General features: G+C 34.8%; 1 protein-coding gene across 5 annotated transcripts in view; it reads right to left on the bottom strand.

The window, feature by feature from the left end:
• The window catches only part of WDR7 (WD repeat domain 7), a 579,662-nt gene that overhangs the window by 498,347 nt on the left and 63,190 nt on the right, over positions 1–18,125 (bottom strand). For all 5 annotated transcript variants that reach the window (XM_007487542.3, XM_001366509.4, XM_001366558.4 and 2 more), the window contains 3 exons: positions 14,366–14,507; positions 14,000–14,248; positions 12,615–12,835 (listed from right to left, as the gene is read on the bottom strand). In XM_007487542.3, the coding sequence (XP_007487604.1) occupies positions 12,615–12,835; positions 14,000–14,248; positions 14,366–14,507 (612 nt within the window). The remainder of the gene's footprint in view (positions 1–12,614; positions 12,836–13,999; positions 14,249–14,365; positions 14,508–18,125) is intronic.

Here is an 18,125-nt window from a genome sequence, read left to right as displayed (position 1 = left end):
ACCACCAGGTCCTCTGGCTGAAAGTTAAAGAGCCCTGCCGGGCTGAGCCAGATACCAGAGCAACATTTAGTGTGAAAGGCTAGACATTTTCTCTATCTTCTTCTTACATTTCTCTACTTTCACTCTTTCCACCTCTTTGTAAATAAATGCTACTAAAAGTAATTTTGACTTGAGCTATAATATTTTTAATCGGCAACCACAATATTATATTAGAATTCACATATTAGCATAAAAACCTAATTTTAAATTCTTACATAGAAAACACTGTGATCTATGGGGAATCTGGCCAAAGTCCATAATAACAAAGAATAAGTTTGTTTATATTCATATTGCAAAAGGCAATTATTGGCTTGAGACATTGAGATTTAAGTAAAGGTTCAGAGAGTAAATTAAAATTATTCACATTCCACAAGCATAATCAAATTTTATAAATCTCTAAAGGTAAAAGGTAGATAAATGTAATTATCTCCTGAAATAATAATTTTGTATAAATAGAAAAAGCTTTAATTAAACAATGAAATAGTTTTTTAAACTTAAGAAAAGCACAGCCTACAGATTTTTAAGTGGAAAGTGTCACAGAGGTCATATAGCCCATACCACTCAGATAAAGAAACTATAATCCAAAGGGCCTAAGTGACTTGCTATGAGTCACACAGGTAGTCATGGGAAGGGATGAAATTTGAATTCAGATCTTGACTACAAATCCAGCTCTCTTTCCACTGTATTTGCTTGATGTTCTTTCCTATTATTGACAGTAAACATGTTAATTAATATACATAGATATATACATGTCATTGCTACTATTCTCTACCTCTTGGAGCGACCAAGTATAACGTGAATCTCCTAATTCAAACTTTATCCTTTTTGGGAAGAGAGTAGAGACACTTTCAATTGAGACCTGACATACTTGCATTTTCAAAAGTAAATGGAGCCCCCTTCTGGATGTATATGTAGGTACAGTTAGTAAGCTTTTATTATAACAACTACTCCCCTGCCCTTCCCTCTCACCCTCCTCACTCTCCAAAAAAGCCTGAGGAGAATAAATTATAAGAAAAATGATTTTATAACCAAGTATAAGCAATTAGCTATCCTCCCCTCAATAGTTAAGTATATTCTTGGTATAAAATATCTATTAAGCCATTTTAACCCTTTATTGAATAAAATTATTATAGTAGAAAAACAACCTCAATTATTTGTGCTAAATGAAGACTGAAAGGAATGGAGTGAATTATTTGAATATATACATAATTCTAAAAACAAATCTTCAATACATTTTCCACTAAACTTCTCACAAGCCTCTAAAAAATTTCTACTATACCACATAACTTTAGTTGTCCCTTGGCAAGAGTATTTCAATATATTGAAATAACTAGATGACGGATGGCAAGTAAAATCAAGGGGACTACAAGAGAGAGGACTACACATTTTTCTAAGCCCCCATTTACCCTGTCCATTTCTACTCCTGAACCAGAAATAGACTGAAGGAATATAAAACTACGCAGATTAATTCACAAAAAAACTACATATTATCTAAATCTTAGTTAGTCCTTTATCAAGGGGGGCCAAATGTGCCACTGATTAAATCCCCGAATGGACTACTCTCTCACAGCAAAGGATCTTTACTAAGAAAACTTATGAATTGGCCTTATGAAAAACAAAATATTCTGGAATGATCCTCCACAGCTATTGTCCCCATGTATGCTTCAAATTCACATCTGTACCAAAACCCATACTCTTTTACTAACCTCAGAGAATAATGATTCTCCTCTTTACCAGCCTTTTAGTAGAACCTTTGATCTTATGTTCTCAAAACTCTATGAACTTATTCCACTGATCAGTCTCTCTACAGACTACTGTAAACATGTTCTAATTGGATTCATGACTCAATACAGTTACCATAATTATCTAAGGCAGGTTATTCCATACATCTTCAATAGGTGCCTGATGAACCTAGGATAAAATAGAAATGCAAATGCAAAGACATCAAGCATCTCCCAAGAACAAAGGCTCTTTTTTCATATCAATAATCTATTACTTTGTTATCAGGCTGCAAGACAAAAAATACAATAGTATCTAATAAAGTGAAAATTAAAGTCAGGAGGAATGTAATGAAGTGTGAGCAGACTACAACATACAATCAAAAAGAAACTTCAAAGAACAGACCTAAAAGATAAATGGGAACTATATTCTAAGAAAAGGGTAAGAGAAAACTGACAAGACAGCCCAGGTCCGGCCTGGCTCAACTATCCTAGTGCACATATATATAAAGGGCTTAGCAAAGCAAAGGTAGGTGCTATTATTTTCCCCATTTTAACTATTGAGGAACCGGAGGCTTTTAAAAAGAGCTTGTGACTCTCCCAGGGTCATATTAGCTAGTAAATTTCTGGGGTTCCATTCAAACAGAGGTTTTCTTGACTCTAGACCCAGAGCTCTATCCATTCTGACATGAGATGCCTCACGGACAAGACTTCTGCAGAATGGATTAACTTTGATGAGTCAGGACCTGTATCATAGAAAGAACTTCTAAACTATGAGCTCACTTAAGAATTTAACTGTCTTTTCTAAGAAGCCATATGTATCAACCAACCAATCAACAATTATTTGAACCCTACTCTATACGAGGCATTACCAATTAGTCAATAGCGATTTAATAAGTACCTTCTAAGTACCAGGCAATTGTGCTATACAATGGGAATATGAACGCAAAAACCATTCTTGCCCTGAAAGAGCTCATATTCTAATGGAAGAGATAACATGCAACCAACTATATAATAAAAGATATATAGTCAGTAAGTCAATAACTATTTATTAAGCATCTACTATTTGCAAGTGCTGAACATACAAAGAAAGGCAAAAAGGCAGTCTCTGCCCTCAAGGACCTCACAATCTAATAGGGAAGACAACAAACAAGCAACTATATACAAATATATAAATGAATTATATACCAAATAAATAGGAAATAACCATCAGAAGGAAAACACTAAGATTAAGGGAGATAGGAATTACTAATTAACCAGAATATTCAACTAGCCCAAATAATCCAAAAATGAAAAACTTAAAGAATACTTTTTGTTTTTAATAAAATAATGCAAATTCCTAAAACACTGCATCCCTCAATAAAGGAGAAGCAACTGGGTTTCTTACAAATGATATACACTCTCAAACATAAAGTTTCAGAAATTTAGAAAAACACAGCATTTCTCAGTACATAAAATGTTATACCTGGAGTCAGGAAGACCTGAGTCTCAGAGATTTATTACCTATGTGACCTTAGGCAAGTCACTTAATAACTGTCTGCCTCAAATTCCTCATCTGCAAAATGAGGATGACAATAAAAATACCTAGCTCCCAGGGTTATTATGAAATCAAATGAACTATTTGTAAAATATTGTAAACTTTAAGGCATTAAATAAATGATAGCTTCTATTAATATTATTATTTAGAAAAGAAATAGAAAAAATAAAAATATCAACAAGCAAAATACATGGAATCCCGAAAAAAATTAAAATCTGCTGGTAGTAAAAAAAATCTAGCAACATCATTAAATTTTATTTTTCTAGTAAATATAAAATTTCTAATGGAAAGAAGTTATAAATTATTTTTATTTAGATGTTATCAATATTGTGAAAATAAACAATACTGTTTCACATTATACACTTACAAAATTTAAGAGGCAGATTTACAAATAATTTACAAAAGTTTATTTTCATAAAATAAGAGAAAACTTTTTCATTTAATATGGAACCTGTGATAGAGGCTGGCACTAAAGAAAAAGTGCCAGACTGAAGAGTTTATGAAATTGATCACCTTGATGGGCAGGGGGCCCCAGGAGTGAATTTCCTGAGGAGAGAAGACTCTGGTGAGGAGAGCAGTGAGGGTCTCTCTGTCTTGAGATGTCAAAGAGAGAAGGCGGATAAAGACTTTCTCCTGAGGGTTACCCACTTTTCCTGCTGATGACTGGAAATATTTCCCCCCAACACTTCCCAATTAAAGGGACTTTCTGAAGAGAAACCTGAGCAGACTTTATCTCAGCTCCTGTTGCCCAGGGGTGAGTCAACCTGACTTTCTCTCAGGGGGCTCAGGCTGCCAAGGCCTGAGTTCCCCCCAAACTTGAGGAGGGAGGAAAAGGGTTTAGATAGAGACAGGGAGGTCTTTTCCCACTTTCCTTTTCCCATTCTTCCCTGCCCATTATTCCTTTTCTATTACCTGATTGAGTTAACATTAAAGTTATCTGTTCCCCAAGTTGAGCGTGAGTGATCGGATCTAGGGGAGACCTTTGGGTCTTGAGTAGTGGAGGGAGGATAAGAGGGACAAGAGTGTATTGGGGAGAGCAGCTTTAGCTAAGGAGGGAAAGCAGAAGGGGGAAAATCTTCAAACCCCCTCTCCTCTCTCTGAGTCAACTCGTTATAGCTGCTATCTCCCCTGGACCCCGCTTTGCAGGAAGGGGAGTTTCTCTTCTCCTTCCCCCTCTCCATACCTCGGGGTCCAAGCCCTCCCTCAGGACTACATTCCTTTTCTTTTGTTTATTTTTTTTTAAACAAACCAGAAAGAGACAGAATGACAAAGTAGATAGGGTGCTAGGATAGGAATCAATAAGGCATAGGTTCAAATACCACCAGAAATATGTACTGATGAGACTTTGGACAAGTCATTTTACACTTTATGCCTCAAGTAACCCCCTGACTGCTAAAAGGAGTTTCCTACAAAGAAATCACAGATTCTTTCCATGTTTGCTATGAAATCAGGTATTATACTGGAATGTCTGAATAAGATTCTAAAGTCAATTGTAACAACAAAATTTGAATAACTCATTCTTAACAAAGTGAATAATGATTAAAGAAAGAACAAGGCTTATATGCCCCAAAATATTTATATTTACTCTTTTGTGGTAGAAGAGGACTGAAAACTAACGGAGTACACATAAACTGAGTGTGATGGAATGCTTCTTTTGCCATAAGAAAGGATAAAGTTATAAAAAAGGCTGATCAATAGTACATATTAGAAACAAAACATACAGAAGTGAATAAACATAGTAACAATGTATTTGATAAATTCAAGAGCCTTTTACTACTGGGGAGAAGGACTCACTATTCAATAAAATCTACTAGGAAAAAGCAGGTTTAAACCAATACCTATGCCAAAATAAGATCCAAATATATACATGACTTAAATATAAAAAAATCACACCATAAACACATTAAAATAGAAAGGAAGAAATTACCTTTCAGATCTATGGATGGAGAGAGTTCATGACTAAACAAGCGATAGAGAGGAATGTCTGACACATAGAGAACATTACATAAATGTTAGTTATTTCTGTTATTATCACACTCAATAAATGGGCAGTATAATTATGTAAAAGTAAAATTTGTACACAAATTTAATGTAGTAAAAGTTAGAAGGAAATATATGTCAAAAAAATCTTCAAAACAAGTTGTTCTGTTAATGATCTCAATTCTAAGATATTTAAGGAATTGATTCAAATTTATATGTCTGAGCCATGCCCCCATACATAAATGGTTAAAATTTAAGAATTGACAGTCTTCAAAGGAAGAAATCTAGGCCATCAACAATAGTAAAAAATGTTCTGGGTCACTAAACATTAAAGAAATACAAAGTAAAGGAACTCTAAGTTCCACCTCAACCCTATCAAATTGGCAAACACAACAAAGAAGAAAATGGCAACTGTTAGAGGGACTGTGGGAAAATGGGTAAAGTAGTGTCAACTCTGAATTCCAGAAAACAATTTGCAACTATGCCCATAGAGTTTCCAAACTGCACAAAACTTTTTACCCAGCTATACCACTATTGGGCCTATATTCTACCCCAAAAAAATAAAAGGAAAAGGAAAATTACCTAAACATATAAAAAATTTCATATCACCTTTTCTCAAAGTAGTCAAAAATTAGAACTAAAGAGACTTTGGTATTAGAGAATTGCTAAATAAATTGTGGTATATGATTACAGTGGAATACTAAAGTACCATGAAAATGATGAGATGGACATTTTCAGAAGAAACTAGAAAATTTTGTGATGGTCCTTATGAACTAACAAACTGCAAAGTAATCAGAATTAAGATAATATAAACAAGGATAAGAATATCGTAGAGAGAAGCAACTTTAAAAGTATTCAGAATTCTGATCAATGTAATGATGTACCACAAGTACAAAAAGAATGAAGATGAAATATACCATTTACATGAAAGTGAGGTAATGAATTTAAGATGATGGGATAAACATTTTCAGACATTGGTCAATGTGGGAACTTGTTTTGCCAGAATATCTAGAAATGCATTGAGGGATTTGTTTTGTTTTTTAATTTCTTCAGGTAGGGAAGGGAAGGGTATAGCAAGTAGATTAATTAAAAACATGTTTTGGGGTGGGGGACACAATTTGTTTTTAAAAGAAATGATGAAAGGGGTAATTTTATGGAAACCTGATGACACTTAAATGAACTGATCCTGAGTAAATCAAGCAGAAATAAAATTAATCATATAATAATAAAGACAAATAATTTATAAGACTTGGCTTTGATCAATTCAATAGCTAACCATGACTCTAGGGGACCAATAATGATCATGCTACCCTTTTCCTGACAGAAAGATGATGGACTCAGGGTAAAAACTGTGATATAATTTTTGGAAATGGACTAATTCAAGAAAATGTTTTCCTTGACGGAGCATATTTGTTATAAGTGTTCTGTTTCCTTTTTATTTTATCTAAAGGGAAGAGCAGAAAAGGAAAAAATAATATTTTAATTCTTTTTTAAAATTAAAGGCAAAATCCTCATTTTAGAGATTTTAATATCAATCATCCTCCAAAAAAAAAAGAAATGTATGGATTGTATGATGTAGCACATTTATATAGTCCTTATTAGGTACTCTTTCTGACCTTTCAGAACAAGATAAGAAGTTCTACAAAAGTCTTCATGAGTCTAGGCTATATGAGAAGGGGACATTTATAAGCAAGATTAAAAAACCTTAAAGCAAATATCAAAACTGTTGGAAAATAAAATACTACCACACCTTCTTACTATTTAAAATATCAAGAAATATAAAAAGATATTGTAAAGCAGAGAAAAGAGTACTCCAGAGGAAAGTATAAAAAGAAAAAATGTAACATGGTCAAGCGTAAGCTGTTCCCCTCCATAGACATTGTTTTGATATGTGACTTCAAAAGTCTAAGAGATGGGCACTTTGGGAAACCTAAACAAACACAGTCTGTCCTCATCAAAGACTCAGTAGTTGTATCCTTAATCTGTGTCCATATCAGTGAGGGTGTGTGTGTGTGTGTGTGTGTGTGTGTGTGTGTGTGCTACAGAGATAGCACCTTGACATTGAAAATATCTAGAGTGGGAATGAATATTCATTACACTCACATTGGTAGAACTGTACATGATATCTAACTAAGCATGTCATAAGTATGATGACATAAGTAGTTATTTCTGCCTACAAAAATATATACCTACTAATATCACTAAAAACCTGATCTAAGATTAGGATGAAACTTCTAAAGCTAAAGCACAAGATATATAAATGACTCAATTGTATATAATATGGTTAACTTTGAAATGTACAATAGAGTAGACAATTAAATTCAAATTTTCTTCTTAGCCTTTTTTTCTCCTGTCCAATAGTCCTTTTGATCTGTAAGCTCCTGAACTATGCTTTAAAACTGTTAAATTGTTAACTTAGCAATTGTTCTTCTACTTGTAAAATATCATCTGTCATACAGGTGGTTTTATCATCTTTAATCAACATTCTCTAATGCTAGTTAAGAACAAAAAAAAAGGTAATTCAAAAAATATTCAGTTTTCAGAGCTGCTAGGTGGCAGAATGGATAAAGAGCAAGCCTGGAGTCATGTTGAAAGGAAAACTGAATCAAGCTCAAGACTTTCTGCCACTGAGGTGGAGCAAAGAGCAGTTGGAGGGTTAGAGTGAAACTGATGAACAGTGATGACAGTTGGTGGGGGGGAAGAGGACTTGGAGAATGACAATTGCTCTCGAAGGTCTCTTTCCTGGCCCTCGGACTGGAAGGAGCCCTCTCTCCCTGTATCAGGATAGAAGTGCCTCTATTCCTGGATTTTCCCAACTGTGTGCTCTAGCTGGATTCTTGTTAAGGAGTCATTGGACAAAAGGATTTAAGGGGAGTGGTTTGAACTGTAAGGCTGGTCTTTAGGGGAATCAGCCCAAAGAGAAAGGCCCAACCAGCTCTGAAAGTCAGAACCTTTTCTTCCTCTAGCTGTCTACTGCTAAAGACTTTGAACTTAAGAAAACTAGCACAGATTAATTTAGACAGGAATAAAAGAAACCCTCCACCAGCCTTCGAGGCATGGCCTCAGCTTAAAAGCTGAAAGAGACTCAAACCCAATCCAGGGAAATCCCGATTCCCTCCTACCTGATATCTTCCCAATCCAAACTTGTTATTAAATTCATCTTGAGTTAAATAACCTGCAGTCAGATAAGAGGACTGTCATTTCAGGGGAACATAAAGGCAGCTGAACCTACGGACTATCATTCAACCATAAACGGTCCTTATCGGACCCCTGCTGGACGATCTTGGTCTGGGGGAGGGAGGATTGTCCTTCAGGGGAGTTTGTGTTTACCTGATCTGGGGTATCTTCAACTTCAACCAATAGAGCAGACATTCACTTGGGCTATCATTGTTGGCCCATTTCTCAGGAACCCCATTTTTCAAAGATAGCCCCTCAGCAGGGGGTATCTCTCTCCTTTTACCTCACCAGCATCCATATTCCTTCTGTCCCTGTAACTCCTCCATTCCCTGTTGCAAAACCTTCCTTATCCATTGAACTTCTTCAATCCCTTTAACTATTACAGTCAGGAGGTCCTGGGTTCAAATCTGGCTTCAGGAAACTTCTTGGCTCTGACCCTTCAGCAACTCACTTAAACCCAATTGCCTAGTCCTTGCTGTTTTTCTCTCTTAGAACTGATTCTAAGAGTGAAGACAAGTGTTATAAAAAATTTGTTTTTTTAATGTTCAATTTTCCGGTATTCTATATAGTTCAGTATATTCTTTTATACTACCATGTTTCACTGAAGCAAATGATTTCTCCTCCCCCTCTTCCCCAAAATCTATTTTTCTCTTACATATATACACTTACTATGGTGGGAGTGGGAGGATGAGTCAAAACCATTCCTTCAGCACTGTGAAGAGGTGCCAGAGAGGAGAGGAATAGGCCTGAGTCAGACTAGTCCCATGGTGGCTGAAGTTCAATTTTGGAACAAAAAATGAGACACTTGAACAAAAAAACACATTTTCTTAGCCATAGCAAAAAGGTTTCAATGAGAATAGTAACTGAGGACACTTCAAGTTGATTCGGCTAATTGAAGTTCTCTTGCATTAGTTTTACTATCATGATTCACCAACCTTTCATCAAGATGAAAGGCCTGCTCATAGCAGCTGTTCTCTAGCAACAAGAAAGTGTCAATAGCTTGAAATTTTAGTTCCTTGAGTCAAAGAAGATTCAAGGATAGACTCAGTATCTGTTAAGGAAAAAATAGCTTAGGTGTAATAATGGGAGGGAATATTGTGCCTATCTCATGGGTATAGGAAAATGAAACCACTTTCTTTTCAGAAGCTAAAAGACACATCATCAAGGTCATAATCAGTTTCCACAAAGGAGTATACAAATATAATTCCTTCATATTTCAGAGGATACCTCATTTCACTGATAGAAGTATGCTCCTTCTCTTCCTTTGAGAGAGCTGACAACAACCCTTTCGCAAGACTGCCTTCATAAGCTGCTATGGGCAAAAAGTATCATCATATGACTTCTGACTTTCTGGTGAAGCCTGTGAAGCTGGCTATACTAGTGGACAGACAAAAAATATACAGGCCACTGCTTGGTTTCCCCAGGTAGGACTTGCAGGAGTTCACACTCCTTTGGAATAATCTTTGGAAATCTGGTCACCTCTAACTATAAAAAGTACTTATTCAAAATAATACTTTATTATCAGTCTCATCATTTTTAATTCACTTTTAATCACTAATTATGAATAAAAAGAAAAGGCTGGTATAATAAGAGTACTCTAAGACTTGAATTCTAGTTCTCAATGTAACTGTGACTGAGCAGGTCACCCAACTACTTGGGACTTCAATTTCATTTGCAAAAAATGAAGAGTCCAGCTATGTTAATAATGACTCACATTTATATGCCACTCTGCAGTTTACAAATATAATGGTTAAATTGGGATTTTGACTAAATAAGAGTTATTAAAAACATGGTCACCGATTATTATTCTTTAAGTCAGGAAAACTATTGGCAACTTTTATCAATTTTGTTTAATTGGAATATTAGTAAAAAGAGAGAAAAGTGGAAGGGAAAAAGATAAGGAGACTGCCTAGCCTACCCTAAATGCTGATCCAGTGAAATTCCATGTGGGAATCCTAGCCACTCACCAGCAAGCCAGGCAGGATCCAGGCAAGGTCCCAATACAGAAAAGCCCTTGTGAGCTAAGTTCACTGAGATAGCAGTGAACCCCATAAGAAAGTCCCTGACTCCAAAAAGTTCCAAAGCTGAAAGTCAAAGTCCCAAAGCCGAAAACCCCAGTCAAAAGTCCCAAAGCTCCAAGTCTAAGTCAAAGTCCAAAAGCCCCAAGGAGCCATCCTCCAAAGAATAAGTCCAAAGGAGAAGTTTCAGAAAATCCCTTGAACAGAAAGTTCAGGACTTTTTATAGTCCTTTTTCCACATCACTTCCTGTCCCTTCCCTACTTTATGGGAACCAATCACAGTCTTTCAATTTGCCTAGCACTGCCCAATAGGTGGGCAGTGGCCTCTGGAGTTGTCCCCCACTCTAGCAAGTGACTTGTGAACTCTCAAACTTAGTGACTGGTACAGTACTAAGTAGGGGAACTTAAGCTTTTGATTGATTAACTTAAAAGTCGCTGATTGACAAACAAAGAGTTTGATTCACTCTTCACACAAAGTACTTTCTTCATATCAGAGGTAGTTATGTACCTAGAATCCCCATGTTGTATATGTCATCAAATGATAAATATGTAAGCCAGGACTTGAAGGTCAGGTCTTAAAAGTTTAACAAAAAAATCCATCTGTAAAATCCTTTCCAGTTTTAGAATTCTATGAGTTTTGAAAAATAAACCAAATTTTTAAAAATCACCATTTCATAAACCTTTTCAAAGAACCTGAGAAAGGTGGCAATTGTTCTTCCATAAAGTGAGCTAGAAGAATAATTTAATAAATAAGTTTAACATGAAATTTTAGAAATGTGGACTTCAGAGTCTAAGAACATTGATGATATTAATCATAATCCAATTTAACATTGTTGTAAGGATTATAAGATTATAAGATTAGCTTTGCTACAAAGCAGGAGATCCTACAGGCCAACATTCTGGAACTCTCAGGAGCAGAAAGACAATTCACACTGACAGTTTCTTCTCTGAAGAAGGAGACTTTGAAGCTGCCAGGAGACTGGGACCTTCCTTCCTTCAATCAATCCATTTTAAGGAAGTGGTAGAGATAGTGGTTAGCACTCCACTCAGGTGGACTGAGTAAGTAAAACCATTTCTCCCCCTTCCTGATTCCTGCAGTGCTGCTGTTCCTCAGTCACTGGGACTTTTGCCAGACCCAAAGAGGACTCCAGTTTGTGAGACTACTTTGGCCCTCATTCTTGTTCCTACCAGCCCCTCCTTTAATCTTAAGTAGTTATTAAGGAATTAATTAGATTAGTATTGAAAGTTGTTAGTGGGTTTAGTACACTGACCTGTGGGTTAAGATTAGATTTTTCCAATCCTCTGCCCTTGATTCCTTTAGCTTAAATAAACTGTTAGTTTGATATAATTACATATTCTACCTAGTATTTTAATTATAGTTATTTCAACATAAACTACATGAATTAAAAAAAAAAATTTTTTTTAAGATAAAAACTGGCAGTGGCCCTATTACTATATGTCCCACACTTCCACCCAGGAGGTAGGATTGCAGTTTCTTCTCATTTGTGATTTAAGCAGAGGTTACTTACCTTAGTATTTCCTAAAACAACCTCAATGTGCTGGCAAGCACAATGAACTCTTACTACATACAGACCAAAGTCAAGAAAATCCTAAAAACAGACCTCAAGAGTTGCCCTCTACTAACTTACACTGAAACACTATATTTTGGCCTGGAAAGGGAGGGGAAAGTTATACTTAGAAGTTAATTGGAAAATCTTTTTTTTAAAAGGTAAAGATAAGATTTTTTAATATAAAATAGCTTCAAGAGAAAGCTAAAAGAATATAAAGGCTAGAGAAACTGGAAAGAGGTGACCAATAAAGGAGATCTAAAGATGATAAAGATAAATTGAGTTGTCAGGTATATGCTAAGAATATGACACTTCAACATTGTTGAAATTAAAATTCTTCATTCTATTCATTGATATATTCAATGGTAAATAACTTCACTTGCTTTTGTAAAAAAGGACAATTAGATAACACTTTTACATATTTTAAAAATGAAAGGATTTTTTTTTTTATTTCATGAACTCTTTCCTTAATCTGCAAATGAAAATCCATTCTGTTGCCTTTGGTAAAATGATTCAGCACTATCTCTGACTCAAACATGACTTCCATGCTCACTGTGGTCTCTTATAATCAACTTACACTACAGTTTTCAGGTGGGACAAGGAGTTGAGTAATCTCTCCACCATGCACACAGAAGATATGTTTCATTTCTCCAGAAAATATGTCCCAGATTATGACAGAGAAATCCACTCCTCCAGAGATCAAGTATCTTTGGTCATAACGAGCTGAGACCTGATGAGGATATAGTAAACATGTAATTTTGTTCCGATGACCCCGAAGAGTTCTGTGAGGTGGCCAACCTGTAAATGAGATTTTGTCTTTAAAATGAGGCAAAATTCAAGTCAAAGTTTTTAAACAAAAGGTAATATGAATTTAGATATTTAGACAAAAATAAAAATAAATGAAAATAAAAGATTATTGTACCAGAAGCCTTATTTTCTACATTTAAATGATTTCAAGAAATTCAATGATAGGTACTACATGTATTAAGCTAAAATTCTTTATCTATTGCTCTTTTGTTGTGAACTAATTCAAATACTGATCAAATTAATAGAAACAAAAACAGTAAGTCAAGTCAAGAAGCATTTATCAAGCTCATACTATGGGTCAGGCACTATGTTGCGTGCAGAAGCCCAAAAGGCAAAAACAGTAACTGTTCTCAAGGAGCTCAGTCTAATGTGACAATGGGCAAATCTTTATGTGCAAACATGCTACAAACAGGATAAATTAGAGCTAATCTCAGATAAAAGATTATTATATTTTAATATATTATATTACATATTATTATAATAAAAATATTAAGGGAAATGGAGAAATGCTCCTTGGGGAAAGCAGGATTTTAACTGAGGCTTAAGGAAGTTAAGAGGCAAAGATGGGGAGGGAGAAATGCTCCTTGGGTATGGCAGGATTTTAACTGAGGCTTAAGGAAGTTAAGAGGCAAAGATGGGGAGGGAAAGAATTCCAGGGGATGGGGGAAGAGCTGATGAAAATCCTCAGAATCAAATAATGCAGTATTTTGTGCAAAAAAAAGCAGGAAAAACAATGTCTCCTGGCCCACAAAGGAGGTAGAGAAAAGTAAGTCTGGAAAGGTAGACAGAAGCCAGGTTATGAAAAGCTTTAAAAGCCTAAATAAGGATTTTATATTTGATCCTGGAAGTAGTAAAGAACTACCAGAAGTTGTTAAATGAGAGTTCACATGGTCAGACCTGCACTCTAGGAAAACCAGTTTGACAGATGAGTAAAAAACAGACTACACTGGGAAGGAAATGAAGCAGAGATGGACCAAAAGGCTATTACAATACTCCAGGCATGAGTTGACAAAAGCAAATCAGTCACTTAACATTTTATAAATATCAACAGGACAAATTTAAATATGTTAATGTGTTTAGTGTTCGGTACTTTTTAAGGAGATAGCTCTAATAATTCTTCTCAAAATATAAGCATATAAAACTTCATTTTATTACCTCTCCTGAGCATATGTTCCCCCTGTAGTAGCTGAACTATAGCAGTTTGTGTTGCTGGCACAATAATTATGCTTCCATCTTCACGGCCACAAACTAGTCGTCCATGGGATGGAATGTATACACTTGCTGTAACTTTCAAAGGTTCATTGCTATTAGTAACCAAACTTAGTTGATCTATAATCCCAGCAGGTGAAGGAGTGAGTTTACCAAATGCCTCTTGTAAACAAATAGAAGTTGTCATCTCAAATCCTATAGGTGTTTCATTTAAAAAGAAAAAAGAAAGAAAAAAGATAGCATTTGAATGGACAAAAATAAAACCAACAAAAGGTACTTATTTATGCTTCTTATTAATTGAATCGCTGTTACCTTCTGCATTTTCCTGTTTTTCAAGTAGGTCTGGTACATTCCAAATACATAATCTTCCTGAAGAATCTCCCTGAATAAGTAGTTTATGGAAGCAATCCATACCTCCATAAAAGAATCGAGTAACAGGAGGGCAAATAAACAACTGGGGAAAAATAATACATATTAAAGTTTAATTTTCAGTTATATATTTAATATTTAGTAAAGACACTTAAAACATCAGCAGCATATACTTAAGATGTATATATTAGGTTTTTTTGAACCAAGAATAGAAAAAGTATGCTATAGATAATGTATTTGTATCATTTTAAAATAGACAAGTGACATTTGTATATAGTTTTAAAGGTTTGAAAGGTAATTCCATCACAAAAACACTACAAGATAGAGAGTACGAGTACCAAAAAGGCATTATTAAGACAACTCTGCCATAATAATATCTAAAATTACACAGTGGTATCTATTTTTTTAAAGACTGAATCACATTTTTATTTGGCACTAAAAACATTTTTCCAAAGGGATAGGTTCACACAGAATTTCCAAGGTATTAGCATGTTTGTGAAACTTTAATCCCCAATTAGAATACATGTAAACAAGGAAGTCATATTTTTCACAATGTTGGAGTATGCAATGGTATTTAAAGTAAGCACAAATTTTAACTTCCATGAATTGTGAAACAATTACACATTTCTGAGGTAAAGTATTTTGTAATAATATGATCTGGACAGCTATTAATCAGTTAGAACTTAATATTTAAATCATATATACTAATTTTTCACAAGAATTTGTGACAAGATTATCCTAATAAAAAACTCTCCATTTTTACATTACATAATAACTGTGATGCAATCATAAAATTTTAAAACAGAATAGGGACTGAACCACTAATTTCCCTGATGTAGGCCATTTCCAGAAAAACTGAAATTTATACTTTAAGGGATTACCTAGACACTGAGAAGTTAAATACTTATAGTGCACATAGTGCACAGTAGCCAATAGCATACAACCACCATGTATCAGAGACAGGATTGAACCAAGATCTTTCAAACTGCAAGGCCAGCTCTCTATTCATTAGACTATGTTTCCTCATTAAAAAGATTTGGTACAACCCTCTAATTATAGAAATAAGGAAATTGTGTAACAGAAGGCTTCAATCACCTCTTAGTGATATAGTCACAATGTGAACCCAAATGGCAATCCAAACAGACATTACTTACACACTGCATATGAAAATAATAGTGTCATGGATTTTCATACAGACATATATTCTATCTCATTACAAAAACTTTGTCATATTAAGCATCATATACCATATATATATATATATAAAAGAAATATTGAGTTTGGCCTAATATTTAAAAAAACAGAAGGTAGCTAATAAACCCAGAAGGCTAATAGGAAAACTCAAGTGGATAGATGTAGTTTCCACTTAAAGAAATCCCTAAATACCCAGCCGTGGTTTCTAGATATTCTAGCCTCCTGTTATTGAGAGTAAAGCTAGAATCAATTTCTCTGCCAGTCATGCAAAACACCTTGGAGACAATGTTATAGAAACACAGTATCTCTATTTATTCAAAGTGAGGGTACAAATTGAGGATCAGAACAAGGTGTCCCTGACTCTAAAGGATCTAGCTATCCAATCCACCACAATCTATGTCCCTTGCAAGAGGGAGTTTTCCATTCTTCAAGCTAACTTACCAACTCCCTATTTCTACCTAGGTGTTCCCCAAAAGAGCTGGCTAAGCTGCCTATCTATGACCTTCAATAGTTGGTTTGACTGAGTTCAAAAGCTGTCTCCAAAACCCATTATGATTGCTCTCAAAATCTTCTGGAAAGTTGATAAAAACCACAGCAAGTATAGTCAGATCCTTTGTTAGATGTTCTCCAGTCAAACAGATAACCTCCCAAGATGATTTTAAGGTTTCTCCTTCTCCATAGACAGGCTCTATGTCAAGTTCCAGTAAGTCTTTCCTTCTCCCTTCAGGACAGGAAGAGTTCATCTCTACCTCAGGAGGTCACTCACTCTGACACTTGTCCCTTCCAAACTGTTCCTCCTTTGCTCCCTGCCTGCTAAAATCCTTTCTCTAGAGATCCTAGCATGTGCCTTAAAGACAACCTTCCACTTCTCTTAAGTCTTATCCTTATCTCTATCCTTTTCCCATTATGCATTTACAAAATGAACAATTAACAACAAATTCATTAGCTAATTTCATTATGATGGACAATTACTTTTAGTCATAGAAAAAAATGAATAAGGTTAGGCTCCTGCAAGAAAAAGGGACATCAGAACATCTTTGAAAAGTCAAGCATACAATTTAAAATTTAAATTTGGTGTTTATTAAATGCACACTCTCTACAACTTATTGTGATAAGCATTGATGGAAATACAAAGATCAAATAAGGGAATTCCCTTTCCTCCTGGGCTTTATAATCTAGTAATCAATAAATTTTTTAAAAATTGTTTCAAGAAAAATTATTAAAGCTGATATGAAAATATAACTTAAGTTGATGGTAGTTGTTCCCTGTATCTCAAACAAAATCAAATTAACCAATTTTTTAAATGAAATCTAAAAGTCTCTAAAGCCTTACTGTGTCCAGAAATGTAATTGAGAAAACCATAACTTCTTGCACCCCACAAAATCCAAAATATTACTTACTTTAATATAAAAGCAATTCATTTTGTACCAATAAGTGCCTTAAAACTGGGCTGAAATTAAATTTAACATGCATGGTGGGATGGGGAAAAGCAGTTGGCCATTTAAAGACACTGTGGTGATCATTCTGTCACACAGGTAATAGCCTAATTTAACTGAAGAAGAGAATTCAAGTTAGGAAAAGGTGGCAAATTAACTTGGCTAAATATAATAAGACCATTTATTATGGAGGATCCTGATTACTTATGGTTAATCAAATTTTCTTTCCCAAAGCATTCATGACAAATACTTTCTGCCTTGACACTACAGGGAGTAATACAGGATGGAACTGGTAGGAAAAAATTGGTAGAAGGCTGGGAAAATAGCATAATTAAACTTTTTTTTAAGTTGCATTATGTAGCTCAAAGAAGATACTGTTAAAATTTAATATTAAATAAATTTTGGTTATAATGTCTTTTCTATGGAAATAACTTTTTATTTTTATTTTTAAGATATAATCATCAAAAGCTCTAAGAGAATATTCTCTTAAATGACAAACCATTATATTAGATGGGATTATCCTTCTTAATCTCTACACTTTCCTAAAATTCCATGCTAATTTTTTAAAAATCCTTACCTTCTGTCTTAGAAATGATACCAAGTATCAGTTCCAAGGAAGAAGGGCAAATAAGTGACTTGCCCAAGGTCATACAGCTAGGTAATCTGAGGCAAAATCTAAACTGAAAGCCTCCTAACTCCAGGTCTGGCTCACTATCCACTGAGCCAAATGACTGTCCCCATGCTAAATTAATGTAAATTAGTTACAGTATTAATTTCATAATTTTCACATTCAAATTAATTAATTAATTGATTGATTCAGTATTAATTTGATCCAAAAATTAGTTTGAATGTATAGGCAACATCCATAATTCCTTATAGGTCTTTGGAAAATAAGAGTACCACCGTATTACTATGGCTACAAAGAGACCATGCAGAGAGACTCTTAACAGTCTATGGGACAGAGAGAAGCCTAAAAGGGAGTATTTTTAAGGCCAGTGGAAGAAGTTAGAAGGTAGCTGAATAAATGAGAAGGAAATTCAACTCTTCCCAAAGCAAATTTGCCAGGAAGGGAA

Source organism: Monodelphis domestica, chromosome 3, assembly GCF_027887165.1.
Source record: "Monodelphis domestica isolate mMonDom1 chromosome 3, mMonDom1.pri, whole genome shotgun sequence".
In the NCBI taxonomy this organism is placed as follows: Eukaryota; Metazoa; Chordata; class Mammalia; order Didelphimorphia; family Didelphidae; genus Monodelphis; species Monodelphis domestica.
This window is presented reverse-complemented; position numbering and strand designations above follow the sequence as displayed.